Source organism: Barbatula barbatula (assembly GCF_947034865.1).
Source record: "Barbatula barbatula genome assembly, chromosome: 8".
Taxonomy (NCBI): Eukaryota; Metazoa; Chordata; class Actinopteri; order Cypriniformes; family Nemacheilidae; genus Barbatula; species Barbatula barbatula.
The window spans coordinates 22,330,240-22,346,576 of record NC_136771.1 but is presented as its reverse complement, the minus strand read 5'-3'; the positions used below and the strand labels follow the sequence as shown (position 1 = coordinate 22,346,576).

General features: G+C 37.1%; 2 protein-coding genes across 2 annotated transcripts in view; both read right to left on the bottom strand.

The window, feature by feature from the left end:
* Positions 1 to 2,810: 2,810 nt before the first annotated feature.
* cnpy3 (canopy FGF signaling regulator 3) lies at positions 2,811 to 6,320 on the bottom strand. The gene is made up of 6 exons (XM_079463214.1): positions 6,072 to 6,320; positions 5,404 to 5,530; positions 5,223 to 5,319; positions 4,958 to 5,080; positions 4,568 to 4,685; positions 2,811 to 4,332 (listed from the first exon to the last, which is right to left on the bottom strand). Exons 1-6 carry the CDS (start codon positions 6,169 to 6,171, stop codon positions 4,073 to 4,075), a joined length of 825 nt encoding a protein of 274 aa, XP_079319340.1. The 5' UTR covers positions 6,172 to 6,320; the 3' UTR covers positions 2,811 to 4,072.
* Positions 6,321 to 10,349: 4,029 nt separating this feature from the next.
* trpc5a (transient receptor potential cation channel, subfamily C, member 5a) overlaps positions 10,350 to 16,337 on the bottom strand; it is a 43,936-nt gene continuing 37,948 nt past the window's right edge. Inside the window, 5 exon segments of the mRNA XM_079463173.1 lie at positions 10,350 to 12,305; positions 13,168 to 13,257; positions 13,459 to 13,500; positions 15,736 to 15,945; positions 16,028 to 16,223. Of these exon segments, the coding sequence (XP_079319299.1) occupies positions 11,424 to 12,305; positions 13,168 to 13,257; positions 13,459 to 13,500; positions 15,736 to 15,945; positions 16,028 to 16,223 (1,420 nt within the window). The 3' untranslated portion in view covers positions 10,350 to 11,423.

The following is a 16,337-nucleotide window of genomic DNA, read 5'->3' as shown; positions in this document are numbered from 1 at the left end:
GAGGAACTGTCGTTCGACCGGCATCTTATGTATAAAATTGAACGCTTCCATTTTTTCAGACTATATACCTAGGCGACAGCTTTAAGTACGGACATTGTAGTGAAAGCATTCACAGTAATCCAGAAAACTCCAGCTGTGTCTTATTCTTTTTCAAACAAGGATATCGCGACTCGAAGTACATTTACCGTATTGCATAATCTGTCGTAATATTTTTCTTTTGCATATTTTGGAAACATAGAGACCATAAATCTGTGGGGACCATAAATAGATTTGAAAACAGTCTGTGTTGATGATGAAACTGTATTTTTTTCATTTGTTCTGAATTAGATCGCACTCTAAATATGGGAGATGGCCACTTTGGAACGTGGGAAATGTGTGCTTTAAAAAATACAGCTATTAAAAGGCAGGAAGGGAACTGGAGGACAAACATCAATGTTTAGGAAACAAGAAACAAGCCCAGATTTGTTTGAAATGATTGTTGTGTGAGACATATATCGTGAACGCTTGTGTCCTCAGTTAATATGAACGTCCCGAAAAACAAGTTTTTGTAAGTTGACAGGTTGTTTAGTTCTGAAATACATCTCATTTATTGTTGACATTTATTCATTTAACAGACACTTTAATCCCAGCGACTTAAAAATGAGAGCACAGTTAACAAAATATCAATACACAAAATGTCTTGTGCATTCTGTGTCAAGAAATGTTATGGGTCTGTTCACGATATAACTATTCAAGGACAGTACATTTATTTGTGGGGTGGGAGTTGTTTTCAGAAGGCGGTCCATAGATCTTTATAGATGGTATTCAGTGATAAACTGATTCGCACGTAATCCTCAAAACATGAAGAAGAGTTTGTGTTTCTCATGAAATGTATGAAAAGAGGCCGCTAAACAAATATCTGGAGATGAAATGTGATTTAAAGAAAGGTTGCTGTCTCGAGTGAGATATGGGCCCATTTCACGCACCACAGCTTTCAAATAAAGATACATATTGTGAAGGAACCACTCAGAAAGACATGGAAAATGTTTGTGTAACAAGATTACCCATATTAGGGCACAGTGGAATGGACGGGGAGGAAATGGTTGAAAAGGAAATTATCAAATTGTTATTAAGTCATTGAACCCTGCAACAACTTTTCTCATGACGTCTGAAGATAAGAGTGTTTTTTCGCATCTAAAGTGACCAACATTCCTCTCCAACATTTGTGCTTCCTCTGTTGAGGTATAAGAATAAACATGTTTAGTTAATACAAGTGAAATGCTTAGGTCAACTATATAAAATATTTACTCTAGTAAATGTTCATAGAAAAATATTTTAAAAAACATGTTTTCTAAAAAATGCTATCCACACACAGCAGAAAACGTTGCGTATATTTTCTTCAAAATATCCTCGCATGAGCTCCTTCTTGAGAGTACAGACAAACAATATAAAATATATTAAATACAAAATATTCGGTGCCTTTAAGGTCCAATGTGTAATTTTTTAGAGGATCTATTGACAGAAATGCAATATAATATATACAAATATGTGTTCAGGGGTGTATAAAGACCTCACATAAAGACGTGTTATGTTTGCATTATCTTAGAATTGAGCTATTTCTATCGGCATCTACACCCCATGGATGGATTACATGGATGTCGCCATGTTGTTTTACAGTAGCCCTAAAGGGACAAACTACAGAGCGTTTTTCATAAATATGGCATCTCATTCGGCAAAGAAGTGAAAACATGCGTAGTGCTTCGAAAGGGGTGGAGTGAGCCACCAATAACAATGCACAATCTCACCACTAGATGCCACTACATTCCATACACTGGACCTTTAAGCTGAATGGGTCGTAAAAGTCAATCCAATTGACTGTTTTTTAATATTAGCAAGTGATAAATTGCTTTAATTCAATTGAAATCAATACAGCTTTATTGCTAAACTATCTCTGGAGAGAATGCATCGAAGGAAACATGTAAAAAAAAAAATAAAGTCCAGATGTGAGATTCACATTCCAGCTCACACTGTCTCTAGTGTAATACCAGGCGATTGCAATGTAAAAGAAATCAATATTTCAATTTCACACCGCGTTTTATCCACAGAGATTAGAGAACAATCAAATTCTCTATTTTCTTCGTCTGAGGAAGGAAGAATCTCTCGGCATTACTGATAACGAAACGAAAAAGACTTTAGGCTGGGTGCGAGGTGTTTGTTTTTGTGAATTATTCATTGAGATCTGTTTGTGCAAGTGAATAGCCACTTGCTCCAATATCGAAGGGCAAATAATAGAGATTGCTCAAAAACAACAGACTAGGAATTTGACATTGAGAAGTAGCAACGCGGACAAGGACTTCTGCACTGCACTGAGCTGATAAACAGTTGCACGAAAGCAGCATCTTCATCTTCACGTCATTGCAAACGTTTTGAGAGACTTTGCATAAAGTTAATGTAGCATATGTGTTCCAGACATGCTTCTTAATAAAAGTATTTGTATTTACAGTTAGATTTTACATGCAATTCTGTTTTAATTGCTTATGTGCCCATGTTGCTTTATTCAGGACTACCAGCCTAAGAATTATGGGTATCGTAGTTTCCTTTTAATTATGGACCCGAGAGGACCTTGGCAGCAAAATAAAGAGTTTAAATAAAAGTGTCCTCAAGTTTATCCTCTGAACAAGCCAGGATCTGTTCTTTTCTATTGGTTTTACCGCCACCTCGTGGCAAAGTCTGTGAAGATCTCCTTCCTACAATATCCTCTCTTCAAAAATGAGATTTGTTATTTTACAAAAGAAAAACATAAAACACGTGTTTGGTTTTTAGTTTTTATTCGCCAGTTGTCATTACACTTCATTAAACGCTTATTAAAAGCACCCGCTACTGTACAGTAATGACCTGAAGGCTAGAAAAGCATCCTGCATATTTACACATACATTAGATTTGCATAAACTGTACAGTTCAGTCTCAGGTCAGTAACTTTCATCCACATGCCTGGCTTTAATAATCTGGGTCTGCTCACAGACACCTGTGGGGTTTCACAACCAGCTTTTGGAAACAGCAACTTAGAATACCAGATAAACATTTAAAGTAAACAATACTGTTGAGAAAAATATGAAAGAAACACTGCACTCGGACATTCCCGGAAACTGACATCACATACGTAAACACTGAAAAGCAAAAACAAATATGAAGAGATCTGGCAAAATTTTGCCTTATATGGTCAAACAAAAAGGAAAAGGTCACGGTTTCGAATTGTGAAACTGCTTTTTCTGTTTGTACCATTATCTGTATTACAACGCGAGAAACATGAGCGGGACATGAAAGTCCAGCCTTACAAGATGCCAAGTTGAAATATTTGGATTGAAATATCCCTGCAATTCGAATTTGAATCACACAACATATTCAGCATTTGTTCACAAAGTATTATTTAGAAAATATTTTTATGAAACAGGATATTGATTATGCTTATATATCTGTGTATCAATATACCAATACTGAATTAAATATTCAAAATTACAGCCAAACCAGAATAACATTGCAGCCTGAAAATAAAAGTTTACCCAAATATAAACATTATTTCATCATTTACTCACCCTCATGTCATTCAGAACCTCCATGACTTTCTTTTGGAAAACATATGCAGGTTTTGAATGAAGTGAGGGTTAATAAATCATGACATGATTTTTGGTTGAACTATTGACACTAATGACAGTAGGCCTGGTAGATCATTGTTATTTTACCTTCAAATACATTTATTTTTCATTAGTTGGGAGAGCCTACTTCAGACGACAAACGTTGGGGGATGAAACACTTAATTAAAAAACACTAGAGTTGAAGTGCACGAGACTTCTTTTTTCCTAAAAAAAGGGAAATTTGAAAAAGTATCAAATATTACCAACATGTATCAGCATGTGCACAAACACAAGCAAAGGTTTGAATAAAAGCTCTGATTTAATTGATCGATGCGATTTGTTGGATCTGACAATGGCATTTTGAACCTCTGAATTATTATTTTCTAAACTAAACTGAAGGTATATCAGAGATTCAGCTGTCAAAGGGACAAAAGTCCTCAAAACAACGCCCAAGAGACATGTCAGAGTTCAGTTTTATCCTGGCCAAGAGGAACTTTCTTTTGAATCTCCTCATCCGAGCTGTATCCAGCTTCCTCAGTTTTCCACTTGTTTTTCTCACTTTCTGAAATTTTGGACTTCTTCTTCTTCTTCACTTTCTTCTCTTTTTTCGGACTGTCCTCGCCATCTTTGCTCTTCTTCTTCTTGCTCTTCTTTTTCTTCTTGTCCTCTGCGATGGCCGCCGTGTCCCCCTTTTTCCCGCTCCATTTCTCTTTAAGACAGGCTGCGGAGAGTACACGTTGTCAAATCTTTAAACCAGCTGTCAGAACCGCTCGATTGACCAAGTCACTTTAGTGTCTCATCAAATTCTAAGCTGTGAGGTAAACTAAGCCCTACTTGCTATTTTATAGGGGGAGGAGCCACTCAAAACAGTAGAAACGACTTAATTTCAGTAGAAAGTGTGCGTTTCAAAGCAATTTAGTGTGGAGTAAAACATAGCATCATCAGTTTCACTGTACCTGTATCCTGTCCTTTCAGCACGTGTTTTTCACACAGGTAGATTGTGAGATCTTCCTCTTGTTTGCCTTTATACCAGTCTTCAATAACATCTTCATACTGCTCCACCATCACATCACACTAAAGAATGAAATAACAGGATTAGATTAGCAATATTTCAAGAATAAAGACAAGATTATGAGAATAAATCCTTTTTTTACTGTATGCCAACATTAAATACCTAACTGGTGCCAAGACGTTTAGTAAAATATTGAATGTGAAATGATGTACTTACGTGACAAGAGGCCGTATAAAAGCGGGACGTACATCCAGCGAATTATTACAAAATGCACCCTTTCTGCGTGATCCATTGTACATACAAGCCACATACGATTTTGAGATCTCACACACACCTGTTTCTTGAGGTCAGCCACTTCAGCACTGGTCTCATTCCACAGTTCAAAAGGAATGTCCATAACCACCTTCACGCCTTTATGCACGAGGTTATGCAAGGTCGAGAAGGTCTCAGACATACCCTGAGCAGAGAGCGAGGGGGTCAGAACTCAAAGACTAGCCTGAGTTATTGAAGATTGTCGATGCGATCGACATCTCATCACAAACAGGTGGAAACGGGTCATTCATGCGCAAACGGATGAAACCAGGTTACAGACGTCTTACCTTTGCAAAACGATTGCTTCCATCTCTCTCTTTGTGCAGATTGTACTGCATTATTCTGGAGCAAACATTCTCCATCACATCTATAAAACGCATATCACTAAAGAAAAAGGCAAATAATATAATGGTTATTTGGCCCACGGTGTTATTTTAAACCCACAGGTACAGAATAAGGCAGACTTACGATTTGACATATTTGATGGGCGGTGTGCCTTTCTCGTCCAAAAAGCGGTAGTTGGTCTCAATAACTTCTTTCGTTTTGCCCGTCTCTTCAAATGCCGACTTCATCTCGATGCTCACGAATTTGCATACTATAAAAACACAGCATGCACACTGATGAGAAAAAGGGAACAGAAAGTGGCCGCGTATCAAAGCCTAGCGAGCAGCCTACTCAGGGCATCACATACCAAATACACACAGCAGCAAAACCATGACTTCCCAGGCAGCTCACTAGGTTTGAGACACAGCCGACGTCATGACAGAAGCATGAATTCTGTTGAACGGAGGAAGTCGGATGCTCTCGGTTGTGAGGCTGCGCGCGCATGCTTATATATAACGTAAATTATACGATAGTTTATATGTATAATCAATCGCATAATATCAACACGTGGGGTTTTTGACGCCTTTAGGAGCGAAGACAGCAAATAAATGTGTATTTGTCAATAACAAATTTGGCAAATGTGAGGTACGTTACAAAAGCCCCACAACGCATCTTTAATACAAATCTCTTCGCGTATGATTCAATAATACAGATGTGCAGTGCAAAACAGCTGTCTGGTGTTTCCACAAAGGATCGAAATGCACTTCACGACGTGTCTGAATATAAGACTCAGTCATTGAATGTGTTCTTACCTTCGCATTTATTTGGCAGATTCACCCATTCGTCGTCCCCGCTTTTGCCCGCAAACGCGGCACTTGCGAAAAGTAATACGATGCGGATAAAAACATTCATTTCTTGTGAGTGTCAAACAGAGCAATTATAAAACACTATACATCCTTTTTTCAGCGGCCGCTGTGTCTGATGCTTTCACTTCCGCTGTGGCAGGTTGACGCTGACGAGTGAACCAATCGGCGACGGCGGAGTTGCATCGGGGAACCAGTGAAAAGCGTGGGCGGGCCTACGAATGTTTTTAACAGGCGTTTCATTATAAAGCTGCAGGTAACGTAACGTTAAAATACATTTCACGTGTTAAACAGGTATAAAAGAGATAAAATTCCATACGTGTGCAATAATGTACTGTATACACTTGTTCCAAATACATTAAACAAAAGCTATTGACTTACATGGGAACTGCATCTTTAAGCTCTGCTTTTACTACATCTTGTCTTTTTCTACATCTTGTCTTTTTCTACATCTTGTCTTTTTCTACATCTTGTCTTTTTCTACATCTTGTCTTTTTCTACATCTTGTATTTTTCTACATCTTGTCTTTTTCTACATCTTGTCTTTTTCTACATCTTGTCTTTTACTACATCTTGTCTTTTTCTACATCTTGTCTTTTTCTACATCTTGTCTTTTACTACATCTTGTCTTTTTCTACATCTTGTCTTTTACTACATCTTGTCTTTTTCTACATCTTGTCTTTTTCTACATCTTGTCTTTTTCTACATCTTGTCTTTTTCTACATCTTGTCTTTTTCTACATCTTGTCTTTTACTACATCTTGTCTTTTTCTACATCTTGTCTTTTTCTACATCTTGTCTTTTTCTACATCTTGTCTTTTTCTACATCTTGTCTTTTTCTACATCTTGTCTTTTACTACATCTTGTCTTTTACTACATCTTGTCTTTTTCTACATCTTGTCTTTTTCTACATCTTGTCTTTTTCTACATCTTGTCTTTTTCTACATCTTGTCTTTTACTACATCTTGTCTTTTACTACATCTTGTCTTTTTCTACATCTTGTCTTTTTCTACATCTTGTCTTTTTCTACATCTTGTCTTTTTCTACATCTTGTCTTTTACTACATCTTGTCTTTTTCTACATCTTGTCTTTTACTACATCTTGTCTTTTACTACATCTTGTCTTTTTCTACATCTTGTCTTTTTCTACATCTTGTCTTTTTCTACATCTTGTCTTTTACTACATCTTGTCTTTTTCTACATCTTGTCTTTTTCTACATCTTGTCTTTTTCTACATCTTGTCTTTTTCTACATCTTGTCTTTTTCTACATCTTGTCTTTTTCTACATCTTGTCTTTTTCTACATCTTGTCTTTTTCTACATCTTGTCTTTTACTACATCTTGTTTTTTACTACATCTTGTCTTTTTCTACATCTTGTCTTTTTCTACATCTTGTCTTTTTCTACATCTTGTCTTTTTCTACATCTTGTCTTTTACTACATCTTGTCTTTTTCTACATCTTGTCTTTTTCTACATCTTGTCTTTTTCTACATCTTGTCTTTTTCTACATCTTGTCTTTTACTACATCTTGTCTTTTTCTACATCTTGTCTTTTACTACATCTTGTCTTTTTCTACATCTTGTCTTTTTCTACATCTTGTCTTTTTCTACATCTTGTCTTTTTCTACATCTTGTCTTTTTCTACATCTTGTCTTTTTCTACATCTTGTCTTTTACTACATCTTGTCTTTTACTACATCTTGTCTTTTTCTACATCTTGTCTTTTTCTACATCTTGTCTTTTTCTACATCTTGTCTTTTACTACATCTTGTCTTTTTCTACATCTTGTCTTTTACTACATCTTGTCTTTTACTACATCTTGTCTTTTTCTACATCTTGTCTTTTACTACATCTTGTCTTTTTCTACATCTTGTCTTTTTCTACATCTTGTCTTTTTCTACATCTTGTCTTTTACTACATCTTGTCTTTTTCTACATCTTGTCTTTTTCTACATCTTGTCTTTTTCTACATCTTGTCTTTTTCTACATCTTGTCTTTGTCTGGGCTCATGAATTGTATTTTAATTCTTAATGTATGCAAAGCATATATGCAACCACCAGATGGCACTACACTTCAGATAATCAGATTATCTAAAACCTGACATTGCTCTCATAAATTACCATGTCATGTTTTCCGATTACTGGACACCTGTTACAGGTCAGCAGTGTTGGCTCATCTTGCCATCTAAATATTGAAATGCCCACCTTTCGTTTTTAAAGGTAGCTTTTAGTTCATTTTTAAATGAACCACACCCCTTAGCCGATTTCTTTACTTTAATATAACAATATCTGAAGGTATTACTTTATTACCTTAGGGTCACACATTCATTCTGTAGCCACATTCTGTGTGTATTTTTCCCACATTTAAAAACACATTTAAGCATATTCTGCCTAAAATGAACCAACATGTACTACCGGCCTTCTTTAGGTCTCACCCTCGGATTAAGTATAGAAGGAGTTCACATTTATTTCATGGCTCCTATTGTCTTATATTTCTTTTACTTACATTTTAATTATGAAATGATATAACATTTTTGTATGAAAATTGCATGAAACACATTTTCAGTGAAATAAATGAATATGTTGCATAAATCATGCTGCAGTTGGACTTAAATCCAGAGCAGTGTAGTGTACACCGGACATCTCTTCTATACTTCATCAGGAATTTGCATCAAATCAGACACATTACCACAGTTATTCTGCTTTATTGAATCTGCATATTCGGCATACCCTTGAGATTCTGGCTGTCAGAACTACGTTTTTGTCTTTATCATATGTTCACACGTTTCCAAGGAAAAGTACAAACTGATGTAAGAATCATACAAGAGAGAGAGAGTGTATTTCATTCAAGTGTTTACACAAGCATTTACAACACCTTGATGAAAGTATTCAGACCTTAACCAACTCTCTCATTTGACTGGATTACACAGTCCTACGCTGAAATGTTGAGCTTTGTGATGTTTTGTTTCAAGGCACAGAAACTGCGCTGTAACTAATGTTACATTGGTTTGTTAGAAAGTGTTTTAACACAAAGGATTTTCTCCCCACATTTGATTATTTGAAAGAGCACACTGTTGCAGCCATGAATGCATCAGTCTACTAAGAATGTATAGATGGGGTTTTAATTTAAAGATTATATATATATAATCAAAAGATCAATTTGAATCGGTACTTTTACCCCAACATGAAACCATGCCAAATTGTAGTGTGTTTAAAGTTGATTAAAGGTCAGTGTACTTTCGCCAGGCGCTGTATGCGTTTTGTCAGCATTCATCTTCGCACGATAGGGGGGTTTCATATTCGATGCATGTCCCTTGACATTTCCCCTGTACCTGATTAATATAATATACTAATTAATATTCACACACAGTAAAAAGTAAGCAGTCAAACGAAAAAGAAAACTCCCAAAACATTATATTGTATTATATTATATACTATATAAATAAAGTCGGTCTAGACTAAAACAGTCTTAAAATTAAATCATTATACATGCTATTCAAAATACAAAAATAAGATTTCAGTCATGTTAGATTCTAGCATAACTTCAGCCCTCTGGGTGCATAACATGAGTAATCCCAGACTATGATGTGCATGTATTATAGCACTAAGGTTAAGGATCTTACTGTTACACCAGGTGAGCAACAGCATTAGCCTACAAGTAAGCTCCTTCGTAAAATACCACATCTGTACCACCGAGAGATGCATGAACATCATATCCTGTCACATACAGTGTATATAAGATATGTTTCTTGGGATGTACACGTTCCAACACAAACTTTATTCAATAAATGAAACCAATGATTATGAACTGACATTGCTTTCAGTGCACAATGGTGAGATGTATGGAACAGGATGACAAATGGAATGTAACGGTAGAAAGTTCACCTTCAAAATGAAAATCCTGTCATCATTTACTCACCCTGTTGTCATTTTAAACCAGCGTGACTTTCTTTCTTCTGCAAAACACAAAATAAGATATTTTGAAAAATGTCGGTAAATATAAAACGTTGGGAGACCGTTGACTTCTATTGCATGGAAACGATACCAATGCAAGTTGATGGGGACCAACAGTCTTCTGCTACCAACATTTTTCTAAATATCTTCTTTTGTGTTCTGCAGAAGAAAGAGAGTCGTACAGGTTTTAAATGACAACAGCTTTGATATACACAAGCATCATAAAGTACCAATGATAACTTCTTCACAAAATGTATCATTACTTTGCTATTATTGCTGAATTGTTATTATATCGTCGCTCGCGGACTGAAACCTCATATCTCCAATTTTTTCATAACATTACAATTGGCCACCTTCATGTTTGTCTGTGGATTTTGTAAATATTTACCAACAAAAAGTATTAAATATAATATGAGTTTGCTTTGTCAAAATGTGTTAATTCATTTCCAATAAAGTGGCTGTTGGAGATTTTCTTTCAGTCCATATTTATGTTGCAATCCATTAATTAGTCTCTTTATTGCCATCTCTGTTTGAAACATAAAATTGCAACTTTAAGTACTTATCTTACGTGGGTTAAATTGAAATAAAGTTGAACTAACCCAAAGAATGACAGATTGCTGCTTTAAAGTTAACCATCAATAAATTTGGAAAACATTCACCAAAAGTCTGAGCGGTTTCAGACAAGGAAGTCCTTTCAGAGGCAAAATTGTTACATTTTGATAAACGATTTTAAAGACGAACATTTTTCATCTTTGGAATAATGTGCGCTGATGAATTGTGCGTAGCAAGACCAAAAACATATACAACAAAAAGGAAACCTTGTCGACATCAATTTATGTTCAATTTCAATTATTTGTAATGATTTTTCTGTCATTTTGACACCGTCATCCCCAGAATCTGTATGTGTACCTTTTTGAAATTCTTCACACAACTATCTGAAACAGACCTGCTGGCTTCGAGTGGTCAAAGTGGTACAAAGAGAGAGAGAGAGACAGAGAGAGAGCAACACAAATAGATAATGAAGTGGTAAACTGGTGAATAAATGTCTCAGATGACTTGTCCAAATATGTTTGTAGCTGGCCTGTGGATCACAGAACATTTCTAATGAACCCTTGTGTCTATTCTGCTGGTTATGACATGTTTTCGTTTCTCCTAAACCTTTCTGTTGTCCGTCATCCCATCCACCTCTTAAATAACTTTCGATTTGGTTAAATCTCAGTGATAAAATACTAATATTGCAGCAGCAAACTAAATGCGATAAAAGAAAGAAATCGGTTGTGGTTAAGGTAATAGTTATTGATATCGTCGCTGATTATTGTTATTATCAAAGTGCTGTACAGTTTATACTAGCAATACTATAGCTGCGTGGTCACCGAATCATCCTGTTCCGTAACCCAGTGGGAGGAGTCTCGCATCCGTCTGTCACAAGGCCCTGCCAATCCCTGGAACACGTCCTCGCTCGAGTCCAGGAGGCGGGAACTGGAAGCTGAAAAATTGGAAGCACAGTGGAGGGAGGTGGATGGGGACAGAGGTCCTAATGTCAGCAAAACATCCCTCACGTTAGCTCTCTGTCCATTAGTTGCCATGGCAACACTGTCGTCCTCATTTAAAGTGGCCACATCCACCCGATTGAGGTTGGTCTCACTGCGGGTGACAGGACCATCACCCCTTGTGAAGCCTAAGTCCTGCCAAGCCTCGGGTGGGTGAAGCAATCCATCTGAGATAGTGTAGGTTGCGGCCGTAACACCTGCGGGCTGGGGAAGGTGACTGCCCATGCGTGAGAAGAGCAGGCCGAGCCGTCTGAAGGAGTTCTTCTTGGAGCTAGAGAAGCGTGAAAAGCGCCTCCAAGTCCGTGAAAGTGCGGGTCTTGCTGGAGCCACGGAGGAAAGTGAAGAGGAGGGCGAGGGGTTCTTCCTTAATCCGTTGATCTTTGGTTTACCCTCCCTGTACGCCGACGATGATGCCGTCGCGACCTCCGTTCCGGAGATGGAGCAGAAGAGGGCGGAGACGCCATAGGAGGGATCTGAAGGTGTGATGGTTTTGAAAGACACGCCCTTGGCTCCAATGCTGCTGCCATCACTGTGGTGACGGTTGTTGCTCGACTCGTCGCCGTCATCGCTGACATCATCTCTGAACGTGGCCTCGCTGCTGGAGGAATAGTTCCTCCGGGGCAGCTTCCGGTTGCCGAGGAGATCCAACACTTCGTAGCGGAAGCTGGAAATATCCTGTTTTAACTCCTACAGCAAAGCATAATTGCAAATGTTCATTCATAAAAATGGATAAAAGTATTGTAATATAATCTTTTACTTTCCAAACAAAGATTTAAATAATCCCTTTTCAAAGATTTGAATAAATAAATATTAATAAATAAAATATTTAATAATAATATAGGCAAACAAAGGCTCCTTTATAAGGACATAATTCATTTTAAAATATAATATTTGAGTAAACCTGTTTGTGTAATTTGTTGTCTCAAATCTCATAATAAATATTAGACAATAATATTTAATAATAATAATTAATAGAACAAAGACAATTTCTTTGGACATTACTCACATAATTTTTTTTTGTTGATTCTGTTTCCCCAAATACTTTAATAAATATTACATTTAGGCATTTGGCAGATGCTTTTATCCAAAACGACTTACATTGCGTTGTATTACACATTTTTGTTTCTAAGTGCAATCCCCTGGGATCGAACCCATGACCTTGGAGTTGCTAACGCCATGCTCTAACCACTGAGCTATTTATTTGACAATAATATTAAATTTTTATTATAATTTTTATAATATTAAATAATATTAAAGGCTCTTTTTTCTGTGTTATAGTCATTTTGACCATAAGAAATCACCCAGCAACCTACTGGCGAAATCCCAGAACACCCTAGCAACCACATAGCAACACCCTGGCAAAAAACCCAAACATCAGCATCACCCTTCAAATATTTACATTTTCTTCAAAACGCATCAATTTTCATGCTAGTCTTCGACTAAAATATGTGTTTAAAAGACAGTTTTATAAAGTAACAAGACTGGAGCCTTTATTTGGGACGGTGTTCCTGTTGAAAAGCATGCATGACACCTCAAAGACATCTAGTACCTTAAAGTTCTCTTCCGTCAGGCCTTCGTTCGTCTTAGCGCTGCGAATCATAGACGCCACGTACCTCTTCACCAGACTGCGAATGACCTCCTGTAGGGGTGAAGGAGAAGGTAAACAGTCATATAAAACAGCACCCCCTAATCTTGTTAATCTGGTAATGTGCAGTGTCTTTGGTACAATGGTGTGAAGAAAGAGAGATAGGGAAAATAAAGCCACCGGCACATCAATGCAATGCAATGACATGCAAACTGTTTGTATACGTGCATACGTGTGTTTTTTTCACTAACGTACCTGATAATGCTGATTTTGGATCAGTCTGTCAGCGTGCTTTTCCTAAAGGAGAAACAAATATTAACAGTGTTTAAGGAAAGTATTGAGTAAAGGCTGTGTTTGTTAATTATCCATTTCAGTTACATTATATTATAATATATTATTTGGGAGAAATTAAAACACATAAGTGACGGAAATGTTTATATTATTTTGCAATGAATCGATTTGACAGCACTAATACAAAGTGACCGATTTTCAAATGCACTTTCAATACTCCATCCTGTAAACCCCCACAATGCCTTTGCATTTATTTCCCTCGTGACGACCGATGTGCGCTGAGATAGGTGAATAATAAAGTAGAAAGGACGGTAAAATGTTTGTAAATTGTCTTACTATTGCAGTTTAAACCGAGATTTAGTGTTCTTATCTGATATTCCCGAATAGCCGCTCTCTTCTCGGCTCTTCATGTAGGCAGGTTTATATAACCATTAAGATTTTATACTAACACAGCATTGCCTGAAAACATGTGGGAGAGTGTTGAGTGAGTGTGGATGGATGGAGAGAGAGAGAATGTGTACACCTGTACTGATGTAAGCTATTAAAGAGCACGCCGAGAGATGGATTTGTAATTAAAGCATTGAGCAAACAAGAGCGCTTGTAACTGAAACAAAGACGACAAGGATCCCTGACTGTTTCAAGGGAGTTGCGTAAAAACAGGAGGAGGTTGAACTACGGCCATCTTACACCTCATTACATCATCTAAGGAGAAATAGAAACTGGGCGTAGAAAGAAATCTTCCTTCATAGAAGTTTTATTCATTCAGTTCCGCTCCGGTGATTCAATTGAAAACACGTTGTGTGTGTATTATGTCACCAAACGGCTAAGATTCATCTCCTGAATATTAATGAGTTCACGTGCTGACATTGCACGGAACCGTCTTGGTTACATAACAACATTGTTCTTCATGTACAGAACCTTCACCATTGTAGGAGTAACAGTAGTTGACACGAAGTATTTTTGGATGGCGGACACGTTTATTGGTGTAACTGTAAGCCTGATTTGTATAACTGCACATTAAACATCAATTATAGTTTTTGGTATCTAAAAATGACATTTAAATGACATTTATCAATTTGATGTGTCCAATCTTAATTTTCGGTCTATTAAATACAGTCAATGTTGTACTTTAAAAAAAAGTTCACCACAAAAAGACCTCTCACTCGACCTGGAAAAATGGCATAATAGTACATTATTGCTTATCTGTTGCTCAGTGGTAAGAGCATTGAGTTAACAACACAAGGTTGTGGGTTGGATCCTATGAATACCTATGTATAAATGTATAGGATAATGCAATGTAAGTCGCTTTGGATAAAAGCGCCTGCAAAATGTAAAAATGTAAATGTTACCCCAAGGGTGCTTATCTTAAAGGAAAGGTTATTTTACAATGGTAGTAAAGATCTGTTTGGTTACAATCAGTCTTCCAAATAGCTTTCTCAGTGTTCATCCAAACAAAGACATATTTATAGATATGGTACAACATGAAGGTGAGTAAATGACAGAATTTGTATTTTTAGATGAACTGTTCCTTTAAGATAAGCAACTTTGGGATATCATACTATAATGCAGTTTTCCCATAATTTGGTGGGTTAGTGGCTTTTCAGTTCATTTCAAAGGTCTCCAGTTTTCAGGTTAAAACATATTATAATATAAACATAGGAATTTGAGGAGATTTTGAGGATGAAAGAATCTCAGAATTTGGGTTTTCCCCGTTCCTTCTTATGTAAAACATACTACACAGTATTCATCAAAAATATTTATTTTTCATAACCTTCATTGTCATACATTTACTTTGTTTTAAATGATTCAGATGACTTATTTATTTGCAGGGTTGAGTGACAAAAAAATCCCAGACTGAGTCACCCTAAACAACTTTTGTTGAAAAGAGTGTGAGGGTCGTGAACAGCGGTCAGTATCGGTGAATAGTTTCAGTGAGTAGCATGATTTTTTTCGTGTCAAAGGTTATAATATTTTCTGAACGTAATGCATGTTGATGCAAGTCTAAATATAATTACTGCATCCCACCATGAGTCAACATCACACTAGTTCAAAAAACAATAATAAAAAATGTAAATCGGCTCTTTGAGCATTCCGTATGTGTGTGACAGTGCTGTTTGTCGTCATAATGGGTAATGCATCCTAAAATGAGCTGGCTGAATTGTTCTTAAGGTGTCGTTAACAACAGATTCACTGATGGAGCCGGAGCGACGGGGTTCGAATCGATTCAGGATTTCTCCTTACCGTGAATTCCTTCAGGTTCTCGTGTTTGTGGGGTTCTTCAGGTGGAGCGTCCTCTGACCAGCAGAGACGCTTGTGCACCCATCGACACAGGTACCAGCATGACTTGGGACTGGGGATGATGTTGAAGGGAGGGGGGAGTGTCCCGCCCTCGTCGAAGTAACTCATCCACAGCTTGGTCCGAGCAAACTTCCACTCAATGTCAGCGTGGTCCTGCGCGGGAAGAGATATGAGAAAATGAGCTACAATAGATTAAATTAGAAAAATTGGCCATAGATTATTGATTGGTACTTACAGCGATGAGCTGATATGAGTTGTTCATCATAGCAATGAGCATGTTAAGCAAAACCACCAGGGAGATGACGTTGTACGTGCCGAACATGGTGGCGCCCACAAATTCAGTGAACTCGTGCCGAGCCCTCACGTTGGTCACGTACAGGTTCAGGAGGCCGAATATCGACCAAAACAGGGACTGCAGGGTCTCAAATAACCTAAAAAACAGACAGAAAAGAGAGAGACAGTTGTAAATGATATAAAAATCTAACAATATTCCAGATGTTTTTAGGGCCAGAGATCACAAAGCTCCAGGGGTAAACAGTTTATGA

Bases quoted from the DNA above. Each gene is read 5' to 3' on its own strand.
- cnpy3 (XM_079463214.1), bottom strand. From the start codon at position 6,171: ATGAATGTTTTTATCCGCATCGTATTACTTTTCGCAAGTGCCGCGTTT. The intron at 4,686-4,957 runs GTGTGTGTGAGA...TTCATTCTTTAG, and splicing joins TGGCTGACCTCAAGAAACAG to TGTGATGTGATGGTGGAGCA. The intron at 4,333-4,567 runs GTACAGTGAAAC...TACTCTCCGCAG, and splicing joins GCTGAAAGGACAGGATACAG to CCTGTCTTAAAGAGAAATGG.